The sequence below is a fragment of the Megascapheus bottae genome, chromosome 15 (genome assembly GCF_031878675.1).
Source record: "Megascapheus bottae isolate mThoBot1 chromosome 15, mThoBot2.hap1, whole genome shotgun sequence".
Classification (NCBI taxonomy): domain Eukaryota; kingdom Metazoa; phylum Chordata; class Mammalia; order Rodentia; family Geomyidae; genus Megascapheus; species Megascapheus bottae.
This window is the reverse complement of record NC_143523.1, coordinates 4,226,024-4,244,703: the sequence shown is the minus strand read 5'-3', so window position 1 is coordinate 4,244,703 and position 18,680 is coordinate 4,226,024. Positions and strand designations below refer to the sequence as shown.

The 18,680-nt window shown below is 45.8% G+C and overlaps 1 protein-coding gene across 2 annotated transcripts in view; it reads left to right on the top strand.

The window, feature by feature from the left end:
- The window catches only part of Dock1 (dedicator of cytokinesis 1), a 411,811-nt gene that overhangs the window by 94,401 nt on the left and 298,730 nt on the right, over window positions 1-18,680 (top strand). For both annotated transcript variants that reach the window (XM_090345612.1, XM_090345611.1), the window contains exon 23: window positions 7,076-7,184. In XM_090345612.1, the coding sequence (XP_090201738.1) occupies window positions 7,076-7,184 (109 nt within the window). The remainder of the gene's footprint in view (window positions 1-7,075; window positions 7,185-18,680) is intronic.

Genomic DNA, 18,680 nt, shown 5'->3' with positions numbered 1-18,680 from the left:
GTGTCTGTTAAAGCTCTTAGCGCCCTACAGTATGTCTTCATAGAGCAAAATGCCCAAAAGAACTAGGAAAAATGAAGCAAGCACAAGCAACATAAAGCCCAAATCAAGGGAAATTGCTTTACTTGGGGATTCACAGGGCCCCCCTTCAACTCCTTTTACCCAATTCTGATTTGCAGAGATTCCCTTGTGCCTGGCTCAGCTTCTGCTCTCCGTGCTTCAACTTCCTGGCATTTCTCAATCAATCTGCATCAACTTAGGGATTATTTTCGAGCTTTAAAGTATATTGAGGATATTTATGACTTCATTAATTTATGGAGAATGAGTATCTTCCATATTAATATTATAATTGTGCAGCTTAAGTAAAAGAACTTTCTGTTGGCTCACATTATTTCACTGAGGTGGAGAGTCGGCATTGACTAGCCTTTTTCTTCCTTTGGTGGTGGCAGTGGCTGTTTGACCCTGAGTTTCAGGGTTCAGGCAGGTTTTCTTTTCTGTGTTGGTCACAGACCATGACTGATCCCACATCCTGCTTCATTTGTCCCTGTGGGGACATATCAGAGACTGAGTAGCTTAGCTGAGATAACTTGCTTGTCAAAGAAATAAGAGTGTCTGGGGCACACATGGGGTATGACCATCGCCATAAGGGACGAGGTGTCCTGCTGCCTCTTATGGCCCCCATCCCCATCTTAACCTCATTGGCTGATCTGGAGATCATAGAGCATTGATAATCACACCCCTTCCCCCATTCTTTCCTCCATTTTTCCCCTTCTTTTCTCTTCTCTTCTTCCCCTTTTGCTCCCTTCTTGTCTCCCCCACCCACTCTTCTTCCTTTCCTCTTTTCCTGTTTTCCCTCTTTCCTTTGGCTCTTCTTTCTTCCTTGAGCCCTGTCTATACTCCAGACTGTAATAGTTTTATGGTCTTTTCTTTCTTCCTCTAAATGTATCTTTAATGTAGATTTTTGACCGCCTACTAGGATTCCTGAGGGAAAGGACAAACAAACATCTCTTTTGAAATGAAGAACTCAGTTGTAGCCACATTTTATGGGTATGATAAATGCTTCTTAATTTAAGTCTCTGAACTAATAGTGTTGAAGAAATGTTTTAGTATCTGATGGATTATAGAGGAGGAAGGAAAAAAACTCATGACCCTAAAATCATTGGCAGTAATTTTAAAGTCTTATTATTATGTCTCTTCCTTTCTATGTTGTCTTCCTGAAACATTCACCTGATTGTAAGCCCGATTTTCTTTCTTTTTCTAGCCAGCCACTTAAAGCAGCCGCAGTCTGGTGGTCCATGTAGAATGTCTAGAATATTGAATCACAAGCAACCCTAAGCAGATCTGGTGTGTTGGGGGGAGGGTTTCAGAGGCCAGAAAGGGAAGGAAACAAACCAGGCTCTCATTTTCTTACCTGCAACACATTTATTACCTTGGGAGAAAAACAATTGTGTTCACCGCTGGAATTGACAAGTGTGTTTTTCTTTTTGCATTTGGAACCAACTTTGGAGATCTGTTATTTTTCCTTCTTCTTCTTTTCCAAATGGTCTCTGTGTTTTCGTGTAAGTTGTTTGCTTTGTTAAATTCTGGGGTAATTGGCAGTATTTATTCTCCCAAAGAACCAAGGGGGCGAAGCTTGGAAGATGAACATGCAGATAAGCACCCTGCTTATCTTACTGTCTTTCTTGCTATGCCATTCCATACTTTTTTGTTTTGTTTAGAAAGCTCATTTTGTCTTGAAATGAGAACAGCAGTTTAAAAGCTCTGGCCCAAAGACATTTAGTTCACAGGGAACCATGAAGATCCTGGCAGCCAGAGGCACTTCTCTGCTGGTTTTTGTTTGTGCTTTCTGTGTGGGTGGATCGCATTAGCCAGAAAGCCAGAAAACAGATAGATGCATCCATAGCAGACCTTCTGAGCGAAATGACTAAGCCTGGTTATCACTGGGCTCCTCTGTCATCCTTCTCGTGCTTTGTAATTTTTGCCTGTCATCTAGTGTTAGCATTGTGAAGAATTAGTTGTTTATTATGAATAAGTTATGCTGATCTGTCTTTCTGCTGTCATTCTATAGGTCACAAAATAGAATGTAGTTAATAGACAAAGATCCTATTATTTGTTGATGAGGAATACTTATTGAGAATACAGCAAGGGATGAAGAAGCCTTTAATCATCTATCAATGGGTCTCTTGAGTTTCATCCCTTTTCTCACCTCAAAGTAGGTCAGACACATGACCTTTCTTGGTTAATTTGACGAAAACCAAGATATAAACCTCTAAATACTTCACCAGTAGTGGTCTTACATTACAGAAAGGTGACTCAGAGGACCAGTGTGAAATGCTAATTAATTATGTGCCCGAACATATTGACTGGCAGCAGAGAAACTGTTTACTATTCTTCCTTGACAGGTTCTTGGTAGAATTTTAAATATATTTAAGGCTCATTATCTATGTTTTGTAGGTTTTAAAGCAGATACTATAGGCCCACAAATTTATAATTGTTAAATCTTTCACATTTCTCTGATATCTTGGTTAACTGGTCACTTGTTAGGATTAGATTGTTATGCTGCTGAGAGGAATGTCTTGGTTGCCTGACCAGTCTCATGTCAGGGGCTGAAGTGCTTAGTGACTCTGAGTCAGTGTCAAACCCTCTTAGCTACATTTGTATAACAAAGGCTCAGCAGGAATGGGTCTCAAATGAAGTAGGTTTGATTGTTAAATCTAGTTTAATCTGTTCTGCAGGAACTGGATATGGTCTCTGGGCTACATTATTTTATTAGGTGTTATACTAATGGAGAATTTTAACAGAAAAAAAGGTATAAAGCTTAAAAAAGGAAAAGAAAACAGTATTGTTGATTGTTTTGGGGTTTGCCTGAGCCAGCATTGAGTTTGGGCACTTCAGATCTCAGGTTTACAGGTTCACAGGCATGAGCCACCCTTCCCCCTTTCCCGCTCCCCCCCCCCCCCACCCCTGGTTTACCTAATCTATTTTATAAGTCATGCTTTTGTGAAATAACAAACTTTCAAATATCTGTACATGACAAAATTATCTTAATACAAGTTAAAAGTTCAGAAAATTAGAAAGTAAATTCATTTGCATGTTAATCCTGTAATTATAAGTTATCTGAATGGTATTCATAAGAAAGTTTAAAATTAGACATGAAGATCAAAGAAAAATATTGCTGGGCTCGCAGAACCCAAAGTGAACTTACCAGAAGGGGGAAAAATGAAAAGCAACAACGCTTAAGATATTACCTTGAGCTCATTTGACAGAGCACAGGAGAAATCCTTAGAAAACAAGAGCAGAGTGGTTATGATAGCTCCATCAGGGGCAGCTTACCTCGATGGTCTTGGAGTAAATTCTGCCTATAAATCCTGCCAAGATACTCAGAAAACCAAAATTATCCAAACTCAGCCCTGACAAAGTAAACAGCATATACCAAAAGAGACCCTTACTGTGAATCTACACCCAAAATGATGGCTTCAGTAAGTTTGCCTTCCTGCTAAATTGAAGGCCTCCTTCCAGTACGTTCCGAACATAGTCAGCCTGGAGACTATACCAGGAAGAGGGGTGTGAACCTGAGAGGAGACACCTTGTCACCATGGAGACGGGCTCCCAGGCTGTATGGGGCTGCCATTCTAGGGTCTGCTTTCTCTCCAGGTGGTCTTATTCCCGGATACCTCATAGTCAAGTTGAAAAGTAATTCAGAGATTCTCCAGAGAGTAATGATACTTTTTGTAAATAGCATTGCAGTGGGAACCATATGCCTTAGTAACTTAAGGTGGAAGTAAGAGTTTTTAATGACACACATGGCAGGGTCACACCAGCTATGTCACAGGCCCCTGCTGGTCCACTGTGGTTAGTAGAAGGAGACTCAATGTCTGCAGTTCCTTAGACAGAGAGGAGGATGTGCTGGTACACATCCCTCTCCCCTCACCCTTTTTGCCCCTTAGCTTTATTCCTCAAGGCTGTTGCTCTGCCACTTGAGCCCCAGCTTAATTTCCTGCTTTTCACTGGTTAATTAGAACTAAGAGTCTCACAGTCTTTCCTGCCTTGGATGACCTTCAACCACCATCCTCAGATCTCAGCTTTCGCAGTAGCGAGGATGAGCTGGTGGCGCCTGGCTCGTGTTTTGATGTTACTGAGGATGGAAATCGGGCCTTCCTGCTTGCTTTGCCCTTAATCGTTTGTGCTTTTAGTTTGGTTGCCACTTTGTTCATTTTGATCTCTACCTGTAGTCCTACTGCCTCTGCTTCCCGAGTAGCTGGGACACAGGTATGCAGCTGTGTCCAGGCCTCTAGGTGCTTTCTGGGTTGAGATTTCTTCAATACAGGCTCGTGATTCTGGCAGGGCATTTTCTCACGGTCCAGGCAGGGTAAGAACCTCCCTTCCTAAGCTACTGGCTTAATTTGGGTAGCATTAACATGCCATCCTATTTTTATTCAAGACAACTTTTACAATTTTTTATTCCCCACACATGTGTACCTATCAACTTTCTCTTTTAGCCATTTTAATTTTGTTCTTTCTGTTCCCTTCCTTAATAACCAAACATTTCTTTTTACCATTCTATTTTCTTTTCTCTTAACATGTAAAGGCTTCTTATACTAGGTTTTTATAATTATTCCAGATGACAGCATGAATGATTGGCTTAGATGGTAACTCAGATTAATCATGGGTACTGCACACTTAAGAATGTTCCCTGTACCTCGATAAATAGAACCCTTGAACTCCCTTTCTTTCCTTCCTTTTGTGTTACTCTTGTCCTGCATATTAATCCTATATGTATTTTAAGATGCTATCAGACATCATTATTGTGTAGTCAGCATTCATTTTCTGTTTATGATTGTTTTCCACCCTTCCTTCAATTCCATGTTTCTCTTGGGGATCATTTTCTTTCTGTCAAGAGAACTCTCTGTAGAATTTCTTTTAGTGGAAGTCAGCTTCTGGCATTGTTTGCATGAAAATGATGTATTTCGTCTTTGTATTTGAAGGATATTTTCTTTTAATATAGCATTTCGGATTGGCAGTTATTTTCCTCCTACAGGTGCTATTCTATTTTCTTTTGGTTCCCGTCATTTTTGTTGAGAAGTCCACTTTCAGACTTATTGTTATGTTGTGGAAGGTAAATCATACTTTGTTTTGTTTTTTTCTTCTACCTGCTTGTACAGTTCCTCTTTGTGTTTGTTTGCAATCTTACTGTATTCTGTCAGAGCTGAATTACACTTTTCCTACTTGGAATCCTTGAGAGCTTGACTGGCATCCTCTGTAGTACTGGACAGGGTCATTGGGCCTTCTGAGAGTTCATTTGCCTTGTTGGTTATCCCCCCCACCCCACCCCGTGTCCTTCTATTGCCATGATTCACCTTCTTTGGGTCTCTTCATTGAGTCTTTGTAGTTCAGATTCTTTTCTGTATGCTCTTCTTTTCTCCTCCTGTTTTTTTTCTGTGAGTTTTCTTGAATTTTACTATTTCTGTCGTTTTACATCTTTTAATTCAAGAATTTCCAACTGATTATTTTTATAGATTCATTTCCCTGCTAAAATGTTCCCCTTTCTGGTCTTTTCCATATTCTTATTCTAAAATATAGATAGAACTATAAAATGTAACTCCGGTTATTTTGATGTTATTTGAGCCGACTACAGTGTCTTGATCACCTGAGGGTCTGTCTGTTTCTATTGTTGTTTTTCCTCTTTGACTTAACCATGTGGGTCTAGTGTTTTGCAGGGTCTGGGGAGTTTTATTTGATGGCTGGACTATGTTTAGAAAGCTGAATGGTAGCTCTCCATCTCCTTCCAGAGGTGATTCTTCCATCTTCATTTGGGCTGAGAGAGTGGTATGAGCGCATGGCTCTTGTCAGACATGAGTATGCTGTGGCCCTGGTGAGCCGTGGACTACATTAGATTAGCTTAGGGACTCCAGCACTTCTACCAAAGAGTCTGCTGTGTTATCTGGCACTCTTGTCCTTGCCGTTTCCTGAATTCAGTCATTTCTTCCAGAGGCGAATACTGATTCCACGCTGCCTTCCAGAGGATTTTGTTTTGGCTCTTGGTGTTGAGTACCACGTGGCTGTAAAAGCTGATGGATGTAGGGACAAGTGCAGACTGCCGGTCCTCTTGTACCTCAACCCCTCGTGCAGGCTCGTGACCATCATTTTAATTATCTGGTGCATCACTTAAGGAAATTGTGTTTAGAAATCTCTTTTTGCAAAACAGTTATACTAGATTAGAACTTGCCTATTTGCATAGACCACTTGGCTTGTTTAAATGTAAGGTTATCTCTAGGGTAATTAATTATCACTCAGTGGACAGAACTTTTCATGGTGCACAAGATTTCAGGTAAGCTGTACTTTGCAATAAGTAGAAAATTAGTCTGTATTAATAAAGCATCTGAGTTGCAACATTTAAAATGCAAATGGATTGCTTTTTAGTAATGGCAACTTGAAATAGCTGTGAATAAGTAATTTATAAATGAAGGCTATTTACAATTAGTAACCTATATTCACACACACACACACACACACACACACACACACACACACACACACATTGATGTTATTATATATCCTGTTACCCGTTTAGTGAGCATGTGGTTGCTGGTAAAGATTTTTCTACCATCCCTTTGGAGGAATATCAGTACTCTGAAATAACGTTGTGTTGAATTTATCATCGTAATGTCATTTTCAAATGTTTATAAGATCATGTTAAATGTAGCTGGTTAAGGGTCCCCTTGGTTGGTGATGATACAACATCAGGACTTTTACACTACCAGCAGAAAACACACTGATTTAATGGTGTGATTTCTGTGGGGCAGCGTTGTAGTTGGATTTCGTTGTTTCCTCCCCTTCTTTCGGCCCCTGCCTCCCTCCATGCCTCCCAGTGTTTTCCAGATGGGTGAGAGTGCCGTGTTTCAGGGAGTGAGTGCAGTAGCAGGTACTGTCCCTGGGCCTGGCTCTTCTTTATACGGGGGCGCACTTGGGGGTCTGTGCTCCGTGCTGTGTGAGTGCTGGGGCAGGGCCTCCTGTCTGTAGTCCCCATGCAGCTCCCTTGATGGTGCCAGATCTCATGGTCTCCTGTGTTTCTTGGCAGGCTGTATGAGAACAAAGGAGAGGCTGACTTCATGGAGTCCTTGCTGCAGCTCTTCCAGTCCATCAATGACATGATGAGCAGTGTGTCCGACCAGACGGTCAGGGTGAAGGTAGGTGCCTGTCGTGCTCAGACTGGCCTTAGAACGAGGGCTCTTGTGAGGCTGGGCAAGGGTGGGGCCCTCTGGCGGCACTGCAGAGGTGAGGACACCAGGAGGCATGGCCGTGGCTGCTGCTGGAAGTTATGTGTTTTTTTTTTTTTCTGTGTGTTGTTACTAGGGCTTGAACACATGGCTGGGGCCTCTTGTTCCTTAGCTTTGAATTCTGTTCTTCTTCCCTGGGTGTGCTTAAACATGTCATCAAAGGGAGATTCTGAAGGGACACTGGTGACAGTCCTGTTGTAGGCCTAACTGGTCTGGCTGTCTCAGTGTTCCGGACTCTCGGAGGCTGGGCAGATCGAGTGGTGGACCCTAGGTTGCCCTCCGATTGTGGTTTGGCTGTGATTACCTTGTGTGCTGAGACATGTTCACCGGTGAGGGAGAACAGGCCTCTCTTGTTATCCTCATCCTGTGTCTGCTCGTGAGAACTTCTTCCAGCCTGATTGTCTGTCCTTGGGCACTTGCCAGTGAAGAGATGATCAGCAAGCAGGCATGTGGAGCTCAGAGGAGAAGCAGCGTTCACTCTTAGACGTCCAGTTCTGTGACTTTCTGATGTACTAGAGAAAAAGCTGCACAATTGGCAGTTTTCACCCTGTGAAACTTCCTTCAAAGAAAGAGAATGTGAGTGCTTAGCTGCGGCTCTCACTGCACTCTGCATGGAGGCAGCATCGTTGTTTTCCTTCCTTTTTCCAGTGTTCTTTTAATGTATAATTTTAGGAAACATTCCTAGGACTAGTCTTAAAATATTTGTGGACTTTCTGCTTTGCTATGTGTTGCCCTGCGTTCTGAAAGGTGTGTGCATATGTGTGCATGCATGTGAGTGCATGTATGCGTATGTGCATATACAGACACTTAGAAGTGTTTTCTGGTTTAGAAGAATCAAGCTTGACTCTATATGAGCAAAGGCATAACTTCTCTTTTGTCCCCTATAGTTGATTTTTATGTGAATCAGCTCTGAAAGTTTGTGCTTTATGCAGAAGGGCATGCAGTCCATATTTTGAAGTTTTAGGTTAGTTATTTTGGCAACTCGATATTGCCCAAAACTGTCTTCTTCCAGGATTAAAATTAGCCAAGTCTTGTAACATCTTACTACTGAGTCCAGTAGCATTTTAGAAAAAACACACACACGTCACAAAGCAGACGCACATCACGTAAGAATAGATAAAAATTGCAGGAAGTTCTGTGCCCAGAAATAATTTTAGATTGCTAAATATATACTTACATTATTCAATTTGATTGGGCTTGACTTGTGTCTGCCTGTATCCTTGGAAATGAAATCATTTAGTGAGTGGAGGCTGCAGAGATTTTTAAAAGCTGGTTCTGTTTTATTTTAAATTTGGTTGGGTAAGACACGAGCGAGTTCTGTGACGTTGCTGCTGGGATGGAGAGCTGCACCTGCTGGCCAGGTGCGGGTGCAGGGGTTTGATTGACAGGCTTCTCCCTCACTGCTGACTCAGTGTTGCATCATGTCTCATCACCAGCACTTCAGGGAAGTTTAAGAGTTTGTGTCTTGGATCCCTGGTTTGTGGGCTGCTTTCGCCCTCCAGTTTTGCTGTGTTGACATGGAAATCCAATTGGAGTATCTTCTGTAGAGACAGTTGGCATTCCCCTGGCATTTCCAGGAAAAAGGGAGTCTAGTGGGCTGCTTTTATCTGTGGGGCCTGGAGGGCAGCCTGAGGCGTCTCTCTGGGTGACCTGCCCAGCCTGTCCCCACGCTCTCATGGCGTCACTCCGGGTGACCTGCCCAGAGCTTTCTGGCGATGAACTCCCTTTTTAGAGCCGCACCCCTGCCTACCTCCAGGCCGCAGGTCTGCCGTGACTGTGGGGGCTAAGTCTCTGGAGAGAGCTGGAGGAGGCCAGCGGTGTGCTGCAGGAAGGACACGGCCTCCATGGAGTGTTCCCGGAGTCTCTCCCGAGCGGCTCCTCCACGGAACTTTCAGGAGGTCATTTAATTTTAGTGAGAAGATGTATACCCACAGAACGCGGGAGAAGCTACAGCAAGTGTACACACCGCCCCCGTCCCATGCGGCCACTCTTGGTCAGCATCTGAGTTTTAGCTATTGTGAAAAATCCTGCTCAGGACATTGGTAGGCAAATTGTTAAGATTCTGCCTTTTGCCCTCTTTACTGCATACCCAGAAGGAAAAGTGCTGGCTCATGGTTCCCATTTGTAGAAATCATCACAGTTTCCACAGTGCCCTACAACTTCACGCAAATCCTTTAAATTCCGTGTGGCATGTGCCACAGCTGCTGTTTCCGGCAACATTAACACCCCAGGCTCCCTTCTTCCCCCTCCTGAAGGGCCGCCTGACTCCCTGCTTCATGGTGCCTCTTTGTTCCCTCTGAAGAGGGGAAGCTCCTGCCCACCTCTCCCACACCTGGGCTGCTATTTTCTCAGTTGCTCCACTGGGACACTGTTGATCCCACCTTTCATTCATGTTGATGGATAAGTGTCCCACGCCTGGTGCTATGCCCCCGGAAAGCTTGAATTCCTCCTGCTGCTTGCCTGTCTTCTGAGAGGAAGCCTAAAGCAGAGAGGGACATTTCACAAAGACTGCCTGAGCCAGAGGGGAGGGGGCTAGCGGCTGGGCCTGGTCATAGACCTGCTAGGAGGAAGAGCTCAGGTGATGGCTCCACCCATGCCGGGCAGGGGTTCTGTGCTCAGCCATTCCTAGATCACCACTTAAGGTGGTGGGTGAGGGGGATTCTGGAGTCATGGTTGGCATGTGAAGTCATTTCCAACAAATGCTTGTTCCTTTCCCTACTCTGGGGGGGTTCTGGACCAACCATCCTACACACAGATTCTACTCACACTCTGCTGTCCATTCCAGAATTTTTTAGAGAAGGTAACTTTGACTCTAGGCCACAGTACTAAATGAATTCCAATTCATCCTGCAGTTGTCTCTCTGTTTATGTAAGTCACGTGTACCGTGTGTACATGTGTGCATTTGTACCCTCTTGTGTACTCATGTGTGTACATGTGGGTTATGAGCAGGTATGGGTTGTGATGCCTCTGTGTGTTATGTGGGTACATGTGTTGTTCGTGTGTTTGAGTATGTACTTTTCTCTGTGTATATGTGTTTGTTGCATATATGAAACTGAAAAATAGGTCATGAAAAAATGTGTACCTGTATTCATGCAGATTATATGGTCTGGGCTTTTCTTTCTTGTCCCATTCTGTTTACTTGGGTCTAAATTTTTCACTTGAAAGCCACAGCTTGATACCCCTCTTGGGCACTTATCCAAAATATTACAAGTGAATATATAGTAAAGACACTTGCATTTGCCATAGCCCAGTCATGGAAGTAACTCAGATTTCCTTCAGTGGATGAGTGGATCAAGAAAATGTGAGGTGCATGCATCAGCATACTCTCTCTCTCTCTCTCTCTCTCTCTCTCTCTCTCTCTCTCTCTCTCTCTCTCTCACACACACACACACACACACACACACACAGTATCATGAAATGGAATTTTGTGCATCCATTAGAAAGAATAGTATTATGTTATTTGCAGGGAAATGGTTAAACCTGGAAATAATCATATTGAGTGAAGCAAGGCTGTCAGTGAGACAAAGGGTGCATGTTTTTTCTCCTATGTGGACATTAGATCTGAAACAGGATCTTGTATGAGATCACAGCCAGGGCTGCATGTGTGAGTGCACGATCAAGCTGACTGCACTGTGGTATTCACAGGGGAGATTCCCAAGGCATACACCTGCCCAGCAGTTACCAGATGGTTTCACAGAATGAGTATCGGAAAGCTAAAGTATGCACACCTGTGGGGGTGGAGGTCACACAGGGGGTGCAGGACCCGAGAGAGGAGTGTTGGGTAAATACACTTATGATACTTGTGTGATTTCTGAGTTCAGGCAGGATTGGATAGAGCTGAGTGGAGAAGTATGGAAGGGTGCCATTGATCAAGAGCATCGTACATGCAGACTGACAGGTTGAGTTGAAACACCTTTGTACAACTATTTGAAAGTAATAAATTAAAAAAAAAAGTTTGCTGAGAAACACACTGTCTCTTGAGTGGCTAATGTCTTTGGGCCTCATCTATAAAGCAGCATCCTTTAGTTGTTCTTTAGCTCTTCCTGACTCTGCTGTGTGTTATGGTGTAGAAATAGCATCCTTGGTCTTCCTCACTTCCCAGGGCCTTGCCAGGCCCAGCCTCTGCACTCAGGCCTGAGGATAGACCTGGGCCAGAGGTTAATTGGGGCCCTGAGCCACCTGGTTTGTATTTGTTTCAAGGCCCATCCTGGGGACAGCCACTCCTGCCTCTCTGTGCTCCCTGTGGCCTGGTGCCATTTCCATCTGGCCTCTAGAAGCGAGCTGTGTTAGAAATAAGCCGTGGGTAATCCTTGTAAATACGCTTGATGGTGTGCTTTGCCCTCCAATCCAAATTTCCCTGAAAATAATACTCTGACTTGAATTGAACTGTCTTTCTTGCCTTATGTCATGCTAAGATTCTTATGGGGAGATTTTTGCTATTTTTCATATGTTTATTTTAAAGCTAGTGTCTAGGATCCACACTACTTTTCACAAATTTTCCATTGTAGGATTTTATGGTCTTCAGGAAAGACAGACCAAATGTGCTAGGGGTAATGCCCAGGGAGGATCTCATAAGACCAGCCTGCACCCCACAGCTTCATCCTGTGCTTAGCTCTACTCTCAGACCCCATTCCAGCCCCCTGCACTCCCCACAGCCCTCCACCAGCCCGGTCCCTCTCCCCCCTGGCCCTGTGTGTTTTCTTCTTGGGCAGTTGAAACAGAGTCATTGTTTATTACTTAACTTCTCAGAAAACACACTGCTAGCCTTTCACCCTTATAATTAATTGCACGTGATACTCTTGGAGCCCCTTTCATATGTGCATCTCCATCATCTCTATTCCATCTTTATCAGTCTCCAGACCCTCCAATTCCTGAACGATTCCCACATCCATAGATACTTGCTCCCTTATATAAAATGGCATAGTGTTTACATATGATCCATGCATACCTTCCTGTTTACTCTAAATCGTCTGTCAGTTATAACACCTGATTTACACTAGGCTTTTCTAGCATGAAATGCTGTGTGTTACCAGTCATATTCTTTACAGAGAAAAGTCTGTCTATATTGTCTTCCAATTTGTCCTCTATCTCTCTGTATCCGTCAGCGGTTTTGAAGAATGTATTTTGTCAGATTACATATATATGTGCATGTGTGTATGTGTGTGTATGTATGTGCACATATATGATGCATGAATATGTGGATGTGTGTACACGTCTGTACGTGTATGTCACCCACTCTTGTATCCTAGCTTATGTGGCTGACTTTTTCTTGGAGTGCTCGCACGGTTCCGTTTCATTTCCATCGGCAGCACACTCCTGCTCTGTGGCGGACTCCTCTCCTGTCTCTGCAGAGCCCTTGCTCCATCTGGCTTGCTCAGGGCATTTCGACTTCTGTGCTCTAGTGTCCTATGGAAGTCATGGCAGTCTCTCAGGACTGGCTTCTGGATGACAGATGGCTGCCTCTCGTCTGGTCCTGGGGTTAATGGTGTTGGGATTTGGTTTCCCATCAGCACTCCTTCTGTGTTTCCAGAACGTTCTGTACCTCCCAGGGTTGAGCTCAGCAGCCTTGTATCGCCATGGAGCCATTTCCTGTCTAAGTACCTGATGTTGTGATCTTGTTTTTCTTGACACAGGAATGTTGGCCACCTTGGGGATAAAGAAGGGTACGCCTGAAGGAAATTAGGGGCATTTTGTACCTGAAAGGACACAAAGCAACCGTGGGTGATCTTTTTTATACCTACCTTCTCTGGGGTTGGGGAGTGATGGACTTGAAATGGGCTGTGACTGTGGTTGAGATCTGTGGCCGTGGTCGATGTCTGTGGCTGTGGTCGAGGTCTGTGGCTGTGGTTGAGGTCTGTGGCCATGGTCGAGGTCTGTGGCTGTGGTTGAGGTCTGTGGCCATGGTCGAGGTCTGTGGCCATGGTCGAGGTCTGTGGCCGTGGTCGATGTCTGTGGCCGTGGTCGAGGTCTGTGGCTGTGGTTGAGGTCTGTGGCCATGGTCGAGGTCTGTGGCTGTGGTTGAGGTCTGTGGCTGTGGTCGAGGTCTGTGGCCGTGGTCGAGGTCTGTGGCTGTGGTTGAGGTCTGTGGCTGTGGTCGAGGTCTGTGGCCGTGGTCGAGGTCTGTGGCTGTGGTTGAGCTCTGTGGCTGTGGTTGAGGTCTGTGGCTGTGGTCGAGGTCTGTGGCTGTGGTCGAGCTCTGTGGCTGTGGTTGAGCTCTGTGGCTGTGGTTGAGGTCTGTGGCTGTGGTCGAGGTCTGTGGCTGTGGTTGAGCTCTGTGGCTGTGGTTGAGGTCTGTGGCTGTGGTCGAGGTCTGTGGCTGTGGTTGAGGTCTGTGGCCGTGGTCGAGGTCTGTGGCCGTGGTCGAGGTCTGTGGCCGTGGTTGAGGTCTGTGGCCGTGGTCGAGGTCTGTGGCTGTGGTTGAGGTCTGTGGCTGTGGTCGAGGTCTGTGGCTGTGGTCGAGGTCTGTGGCCATGGCCGTGGTCGAGGTCTGTGGCTGTGGTCGAGGTCTGTGGCCGTGGTTGAGGTCTGTGGCTGTGGCTGTGGCCGTGGTCGAGGTCCCCCTGCAGTTCTCATGTGCATAGGATGTGGTGGTTTGGATGCTGCTTTCCACATCATGTTCCCTGTGCAAGCGATGGACTATGGAATGAAAGCCTCAGCTGGCTTGGGAGCAGCTGCTGGAGACTTTGCTTGTTGACATAAAAGTTGAGGGAAGGGTCCCAGAGTCAAGGAGGGTGGGGCTAGCCCATCTGGAAGTTGATTTCGTCTTCTGAGAGTGTGAAAATAACTAACACTAATTGAGGATGCCTAAGTCCTAGCGGAGACATCGCACCTCATAGCCCTGGGGCCTCAGTCCTCGGTGTACTCATGGATCATGATGCTGACTGTGGAGGCATCTGTCAGTCTCAGCCTCCATCTGCATCTGGTCACACACATGCCTTCTCTTCTTGTAAGGGCCCTTGTCATGTGGTGCTCTGAGTTCCCTCCCTCCTTCCCTCCCCTGTGGGGCCTCAGGCTAACTGGATAATGCCTGAGAGAAGGCCTGCTCCTCAACGAGTCCCCTGCACGTCAGATTTGGGGAGTGGGAGGTCTTGAACTCATGCTGCTGAGGGAAGATGTCATGCTGCAGTGAAACCCAACCTGGTGCTGTGTGGTAGGTAATGCCAAGGGGACACGGCACAGAGCCAGGTTCCATGATCAGAACCGTCTCAGACCTCAGTGTGTTCCGTTCATGGCTGTCATGGAATCCAGCGGAGTCTGGGGCAGCCCTGCTGCTTCCTTTCTATTCCCTCCTGGAGGTGCTGGCCCCTGGCCATTCCTTGAGTTGGTGTGCCATGGACTCAGCTGGCATAGGGAGCCTGCAATGAACTCCCCGGGGAATAGTGTGGGCTCTGGGCTGCTCTGGGCTGGTGAGGCCTTCAGGGCTAAGGGCCCTTGGCTGCCCAACATCCTAGACTGTTTGGATTTGCAAAGTTGGCCCTGTGCATGGATGGTGAGACGATTGAGAGTGAAGTCGTGGTTCCCGTCAGCAGGGAGCAGATGTGGGAGCAAAGACAACAGCGGCACTGTTTTCACGACTTTGGCCTTCGAGAACACCTAGTCACATTCTAGTGTTCACTGGTCTGAGCCCGGTAGTCCACAGTGTAAAAGAGAGCCGGATTCACCCATCCCCTCCTGCCTTCTCCATTGCTTCCCTAGGGTCTTCTTGCCTTCTTGAAGGGGAGTGAGACCCCCTGTCACCTGTGTGTAGTGTGCGCAGTGCTTGTGAACATGGCATTGCAGACATGCACAGAGGTTCTTCCACAAGTCAGTCTTGCGCATGGGCAGAGCGGGTGTGATTTGTTGCTGTTTTCTTCTTTAATGGCAGCCATCTGTGAGATGAGAGCATGGTTCCAACTTGATTGCTGTATGACCTTCAGCATGTGCGCCCGAATTCATATGCATTTGTTTGCTTCATCAAATGACTTTTTAGCCAATTAATTTTTCTATGATCAGATACCAGGATTTTAATCTGGAGTGGTTGATTTCATTGACAGGCAGTGGGTGGCACATGCCTCTTCTCTCTGTGGTGTGAGGTCTCCTTGTGTTCCTGTTTCCCCCAAGTTCCCCGCCCCGACCCCCATTAAAGGAAAAACCTGTAGAGGGAAACCCTTTCTTTTGGGATTGATGGCTTGCTTCCCTATACACTTTTTTTTTTTTTCCTAATGAAGTTACTGGTGGAAAAGCTTTTTTTGCCCAGGTAATTTCTGCTCAGGATCTCTCCCAAGGCTTCCTCTTCTGCCCCAAACCCTTCCTTAGTGCCCTTCCTGCATTTGTGCCATCTGTCTCAGACACTGACTCCTGCCATTGTGCAAGGTGCCGTCCAGCCCTTCCCCTGTCACCCTTCACGGTCAGGAGTCATTTGGTGTCCTGTGAGAGGAACCCTGTCTCCCAGACAGGCTTAGGTTTAGCACTCATTTGAACACTCCCTCACTCTGTACTGTTACCTGCCGTGTGCCTGGCACCGAGTGAGTTCCTGCGAGTTCGGTAGCAGCCTCAGAGTGTGGGTTCATGACGGCGTGCCGGTGTGTGAGTTGCAGGTGACTTGTTGTCCTCTCCCATAAGTACATCACTGTGCAGTTGTCATATGTGACGTCAGGGGAATTGTAGACGTCTCTGTGGATTGTCGTAAGTCACTTAAGCAAAGGGAAGGTTGGTTGGAACGACAAGGCATATAGGTCTGGGAATCAGGAACAGTGGAGGGTTTCGGGAAGACTTAAATGATGAGTGGAATCTTGAAAGGCCGGAAGGAGAATGTTCAGGTAGAGGTTGTAGACAGGAAGATATTTGTAACCTTCTAGAGTTCAGCTGGGTATGGGGAGCAGAGTGAAGAAGATCCTTGTTCGTGTGAAGCCAGCCTGGGGAAGCTAGCAAAACCCGCTCAAAATACAATACAGAACGGCTTAGGATGTAGCTCTGTGGTGGTATACTTTCCTGGCATGAATGAGGCTCTGGGTTCCATATCTGATACTGTCATCAAGAGGCAGGACATAATCGGCAGTGCCAGCCCTAGGGAGGCGGAGGCAGGAGCATCAGTGGCAGGTGGGTGCCCAAAAAGTGGGCGCTCATGGTGGCGGGCCATCAGAGTTTGCCAGTGGCAGACCTGGTACTGCTGCATGCAGAGTTACATAATGGCAGCTGGGGAAGGCCCACATCCAGACTCCCATATGGTCCGGAGAGGATTTATCTGCTGCTTTTGTCCAGAGGATTGTACTGTGTGAAATAATCCTAATCCCCTCCATCCATGCGTCTCCCAGTCAGCGAAGCTGCTCTGGGATGCATGGATCATCCTCCCTCTGCCACCAGAGTGGCTGCTAAAAGCAGGAATGAGAAAAGTGCTTCTAGAATGGTGGGAAGAGCACATAATCGTGCAAGGCTTGTGCATCTTTAAGAGTGAGCTCGTGTGCATCCTCTTGCCTGTGGTCGAGGGGTCTTCAGATGCTGGGGTCTTTGGAGATGCTGGCTCTGGGGGCAGAGCCCATCCCAGACGTTCCCAGGCCTGCAGAGCCTCATGGCCCCATCACTCTGCCAGTGATACTTCTACACGCCCTCACGGAAGGTATCTATCGACTCATCGAGTATGTACAGTTTTTATACCACTGGGACCTATTTTGATTGCAGATTGCATAAATCTCCGATAAGCAGCAAATACAAGGGAAAGAACATCCCCATTTGTGAATGAGAGGTACTCGTACTGCTAAGATGCCCATTCTTCTCAACATGGTCCACGGATTCAGTGCAGTTTCAGTCAAAATCTCAGCATGTTATTTTGTATTGACTGTGTGATTCTGAAACACAAAAGACCTAGAAAACCCAGCTCAGTATTAAAGGAAAAGGACAAACGTGGATAGACTGGAGCCACTAATGTCAAGTCTTGTAAAGCTAGAGCATTCTGATTCTGATTGTGTAGACCCAACAAGTTTGCCTCAGTGAGAAGGAATTTTATCTGTTTATGTAGCTGTGAAATGCAGCACGTTAGGGGTGGGTTTGTCTAGGGTTCAAAGCTATTCCACTATGGGGTCCAGTAGTTTCTCTCGTCAGTGGAGGGGGATTGTGGCTTCTGGTGGGCAACCACTTGCATTCTTTTTATGGTTTAATAATCCAGAGGACACAAAATGGGTGGCCGTGCACTCGTCCTGTAAGCAAAGATTAGCCCTGAGGAGGAGCAGGTAATGAGTTTGAAGTTCAAGTGGAGGCTAATTCTGAACTCCCCCTGAGATGGCCAGTCAGGGCTCTAGCAGGTAGCAAGAGCCTGGGGGACATCCGCAAATGAGGCTGAAGCTAGTGCGAAGTTGTGACTTTGTGAGATGGCTTTTGCCACAATTTTTTTGGCCTGTCCGCTCTGCTGGAGGAAAGGGTCATTGGAGGAGCACTCAGATATTGGGGGTTCAACTGCTGTGCCAAGTAGCCTGAGCCCAGGCCTGGGAGGACAACTCTGACCCTTGAGTACATCCAAGAAGGAGTTAATGGGAAACATGTTCGCTTATGATGTAGCATTACCAAGTGTAAAAAAGAAATGTTTTCTATGAGAATTAAAAACAGACATTAGCTCTGTTGTTGTGAGATTGAGTACTTAGGAAATTTAAGCTACCTCGCAGAACTTCAGGGTAGAATAAATTATTTGTCTCTGTGGGTTGATGAGGTGTGAACTTTGGGGTCACGTTTTATTTCTTAATCTTGCCCAGCCATTAACCTTGCGGCATCGGAGAAGGGGACTGTCGAGTCCCATCCTGGGTGTTCTCTGGCATTTCTCGAGGATCACGGGCCCTGGGAGGGGGGCTCTGCCCCCTTTTCCCTGTTCTCCACTTCCTTGTCTTTCCCAGGACTTCCCACTGGTCAGATATTAAATGTGTGCGTTATTCTCACTGTATCTAGAATCTGCTGCCAGACAGTATGGTTTGTGTGAGGAGCCAAGCACTATTGTTCACCATGAATTGTGGCTGTGACACTTTTATCCTTCAAGTAGAGTTTATTTTTCCCTTAGGAAATCCTGTATAGTCAATATGGTGCATTGAATTAGGGAAGAGGTAAAGGCAGTAGCTGTGAAGGTCTATTTCATTAAACGAAAGCATACTTACATTGTGCCAGTAGAGTCTTTAGTGTTGGGCTATAGTTCTCAGTGACATTTTTACATATAATTCTAAGAAATATATGTTCTGACACTATAATGTGTGTTCACCAATAACGATTAAAAGCAGAAGTGATACGCGGTAGAGAGAAAACACGTCCCTGAGAAAATCCACTTACAAAAAAGTTCCACTTGAGAAGGGTGAAAGAAAGAAAGGAAGAAAAGAAAAAAAAAAAAAAAGGAGGCTGCTAGGTAGATCGGGATAAAAAGTGGTAGACATATCTTATGTCCTATCATGGCAC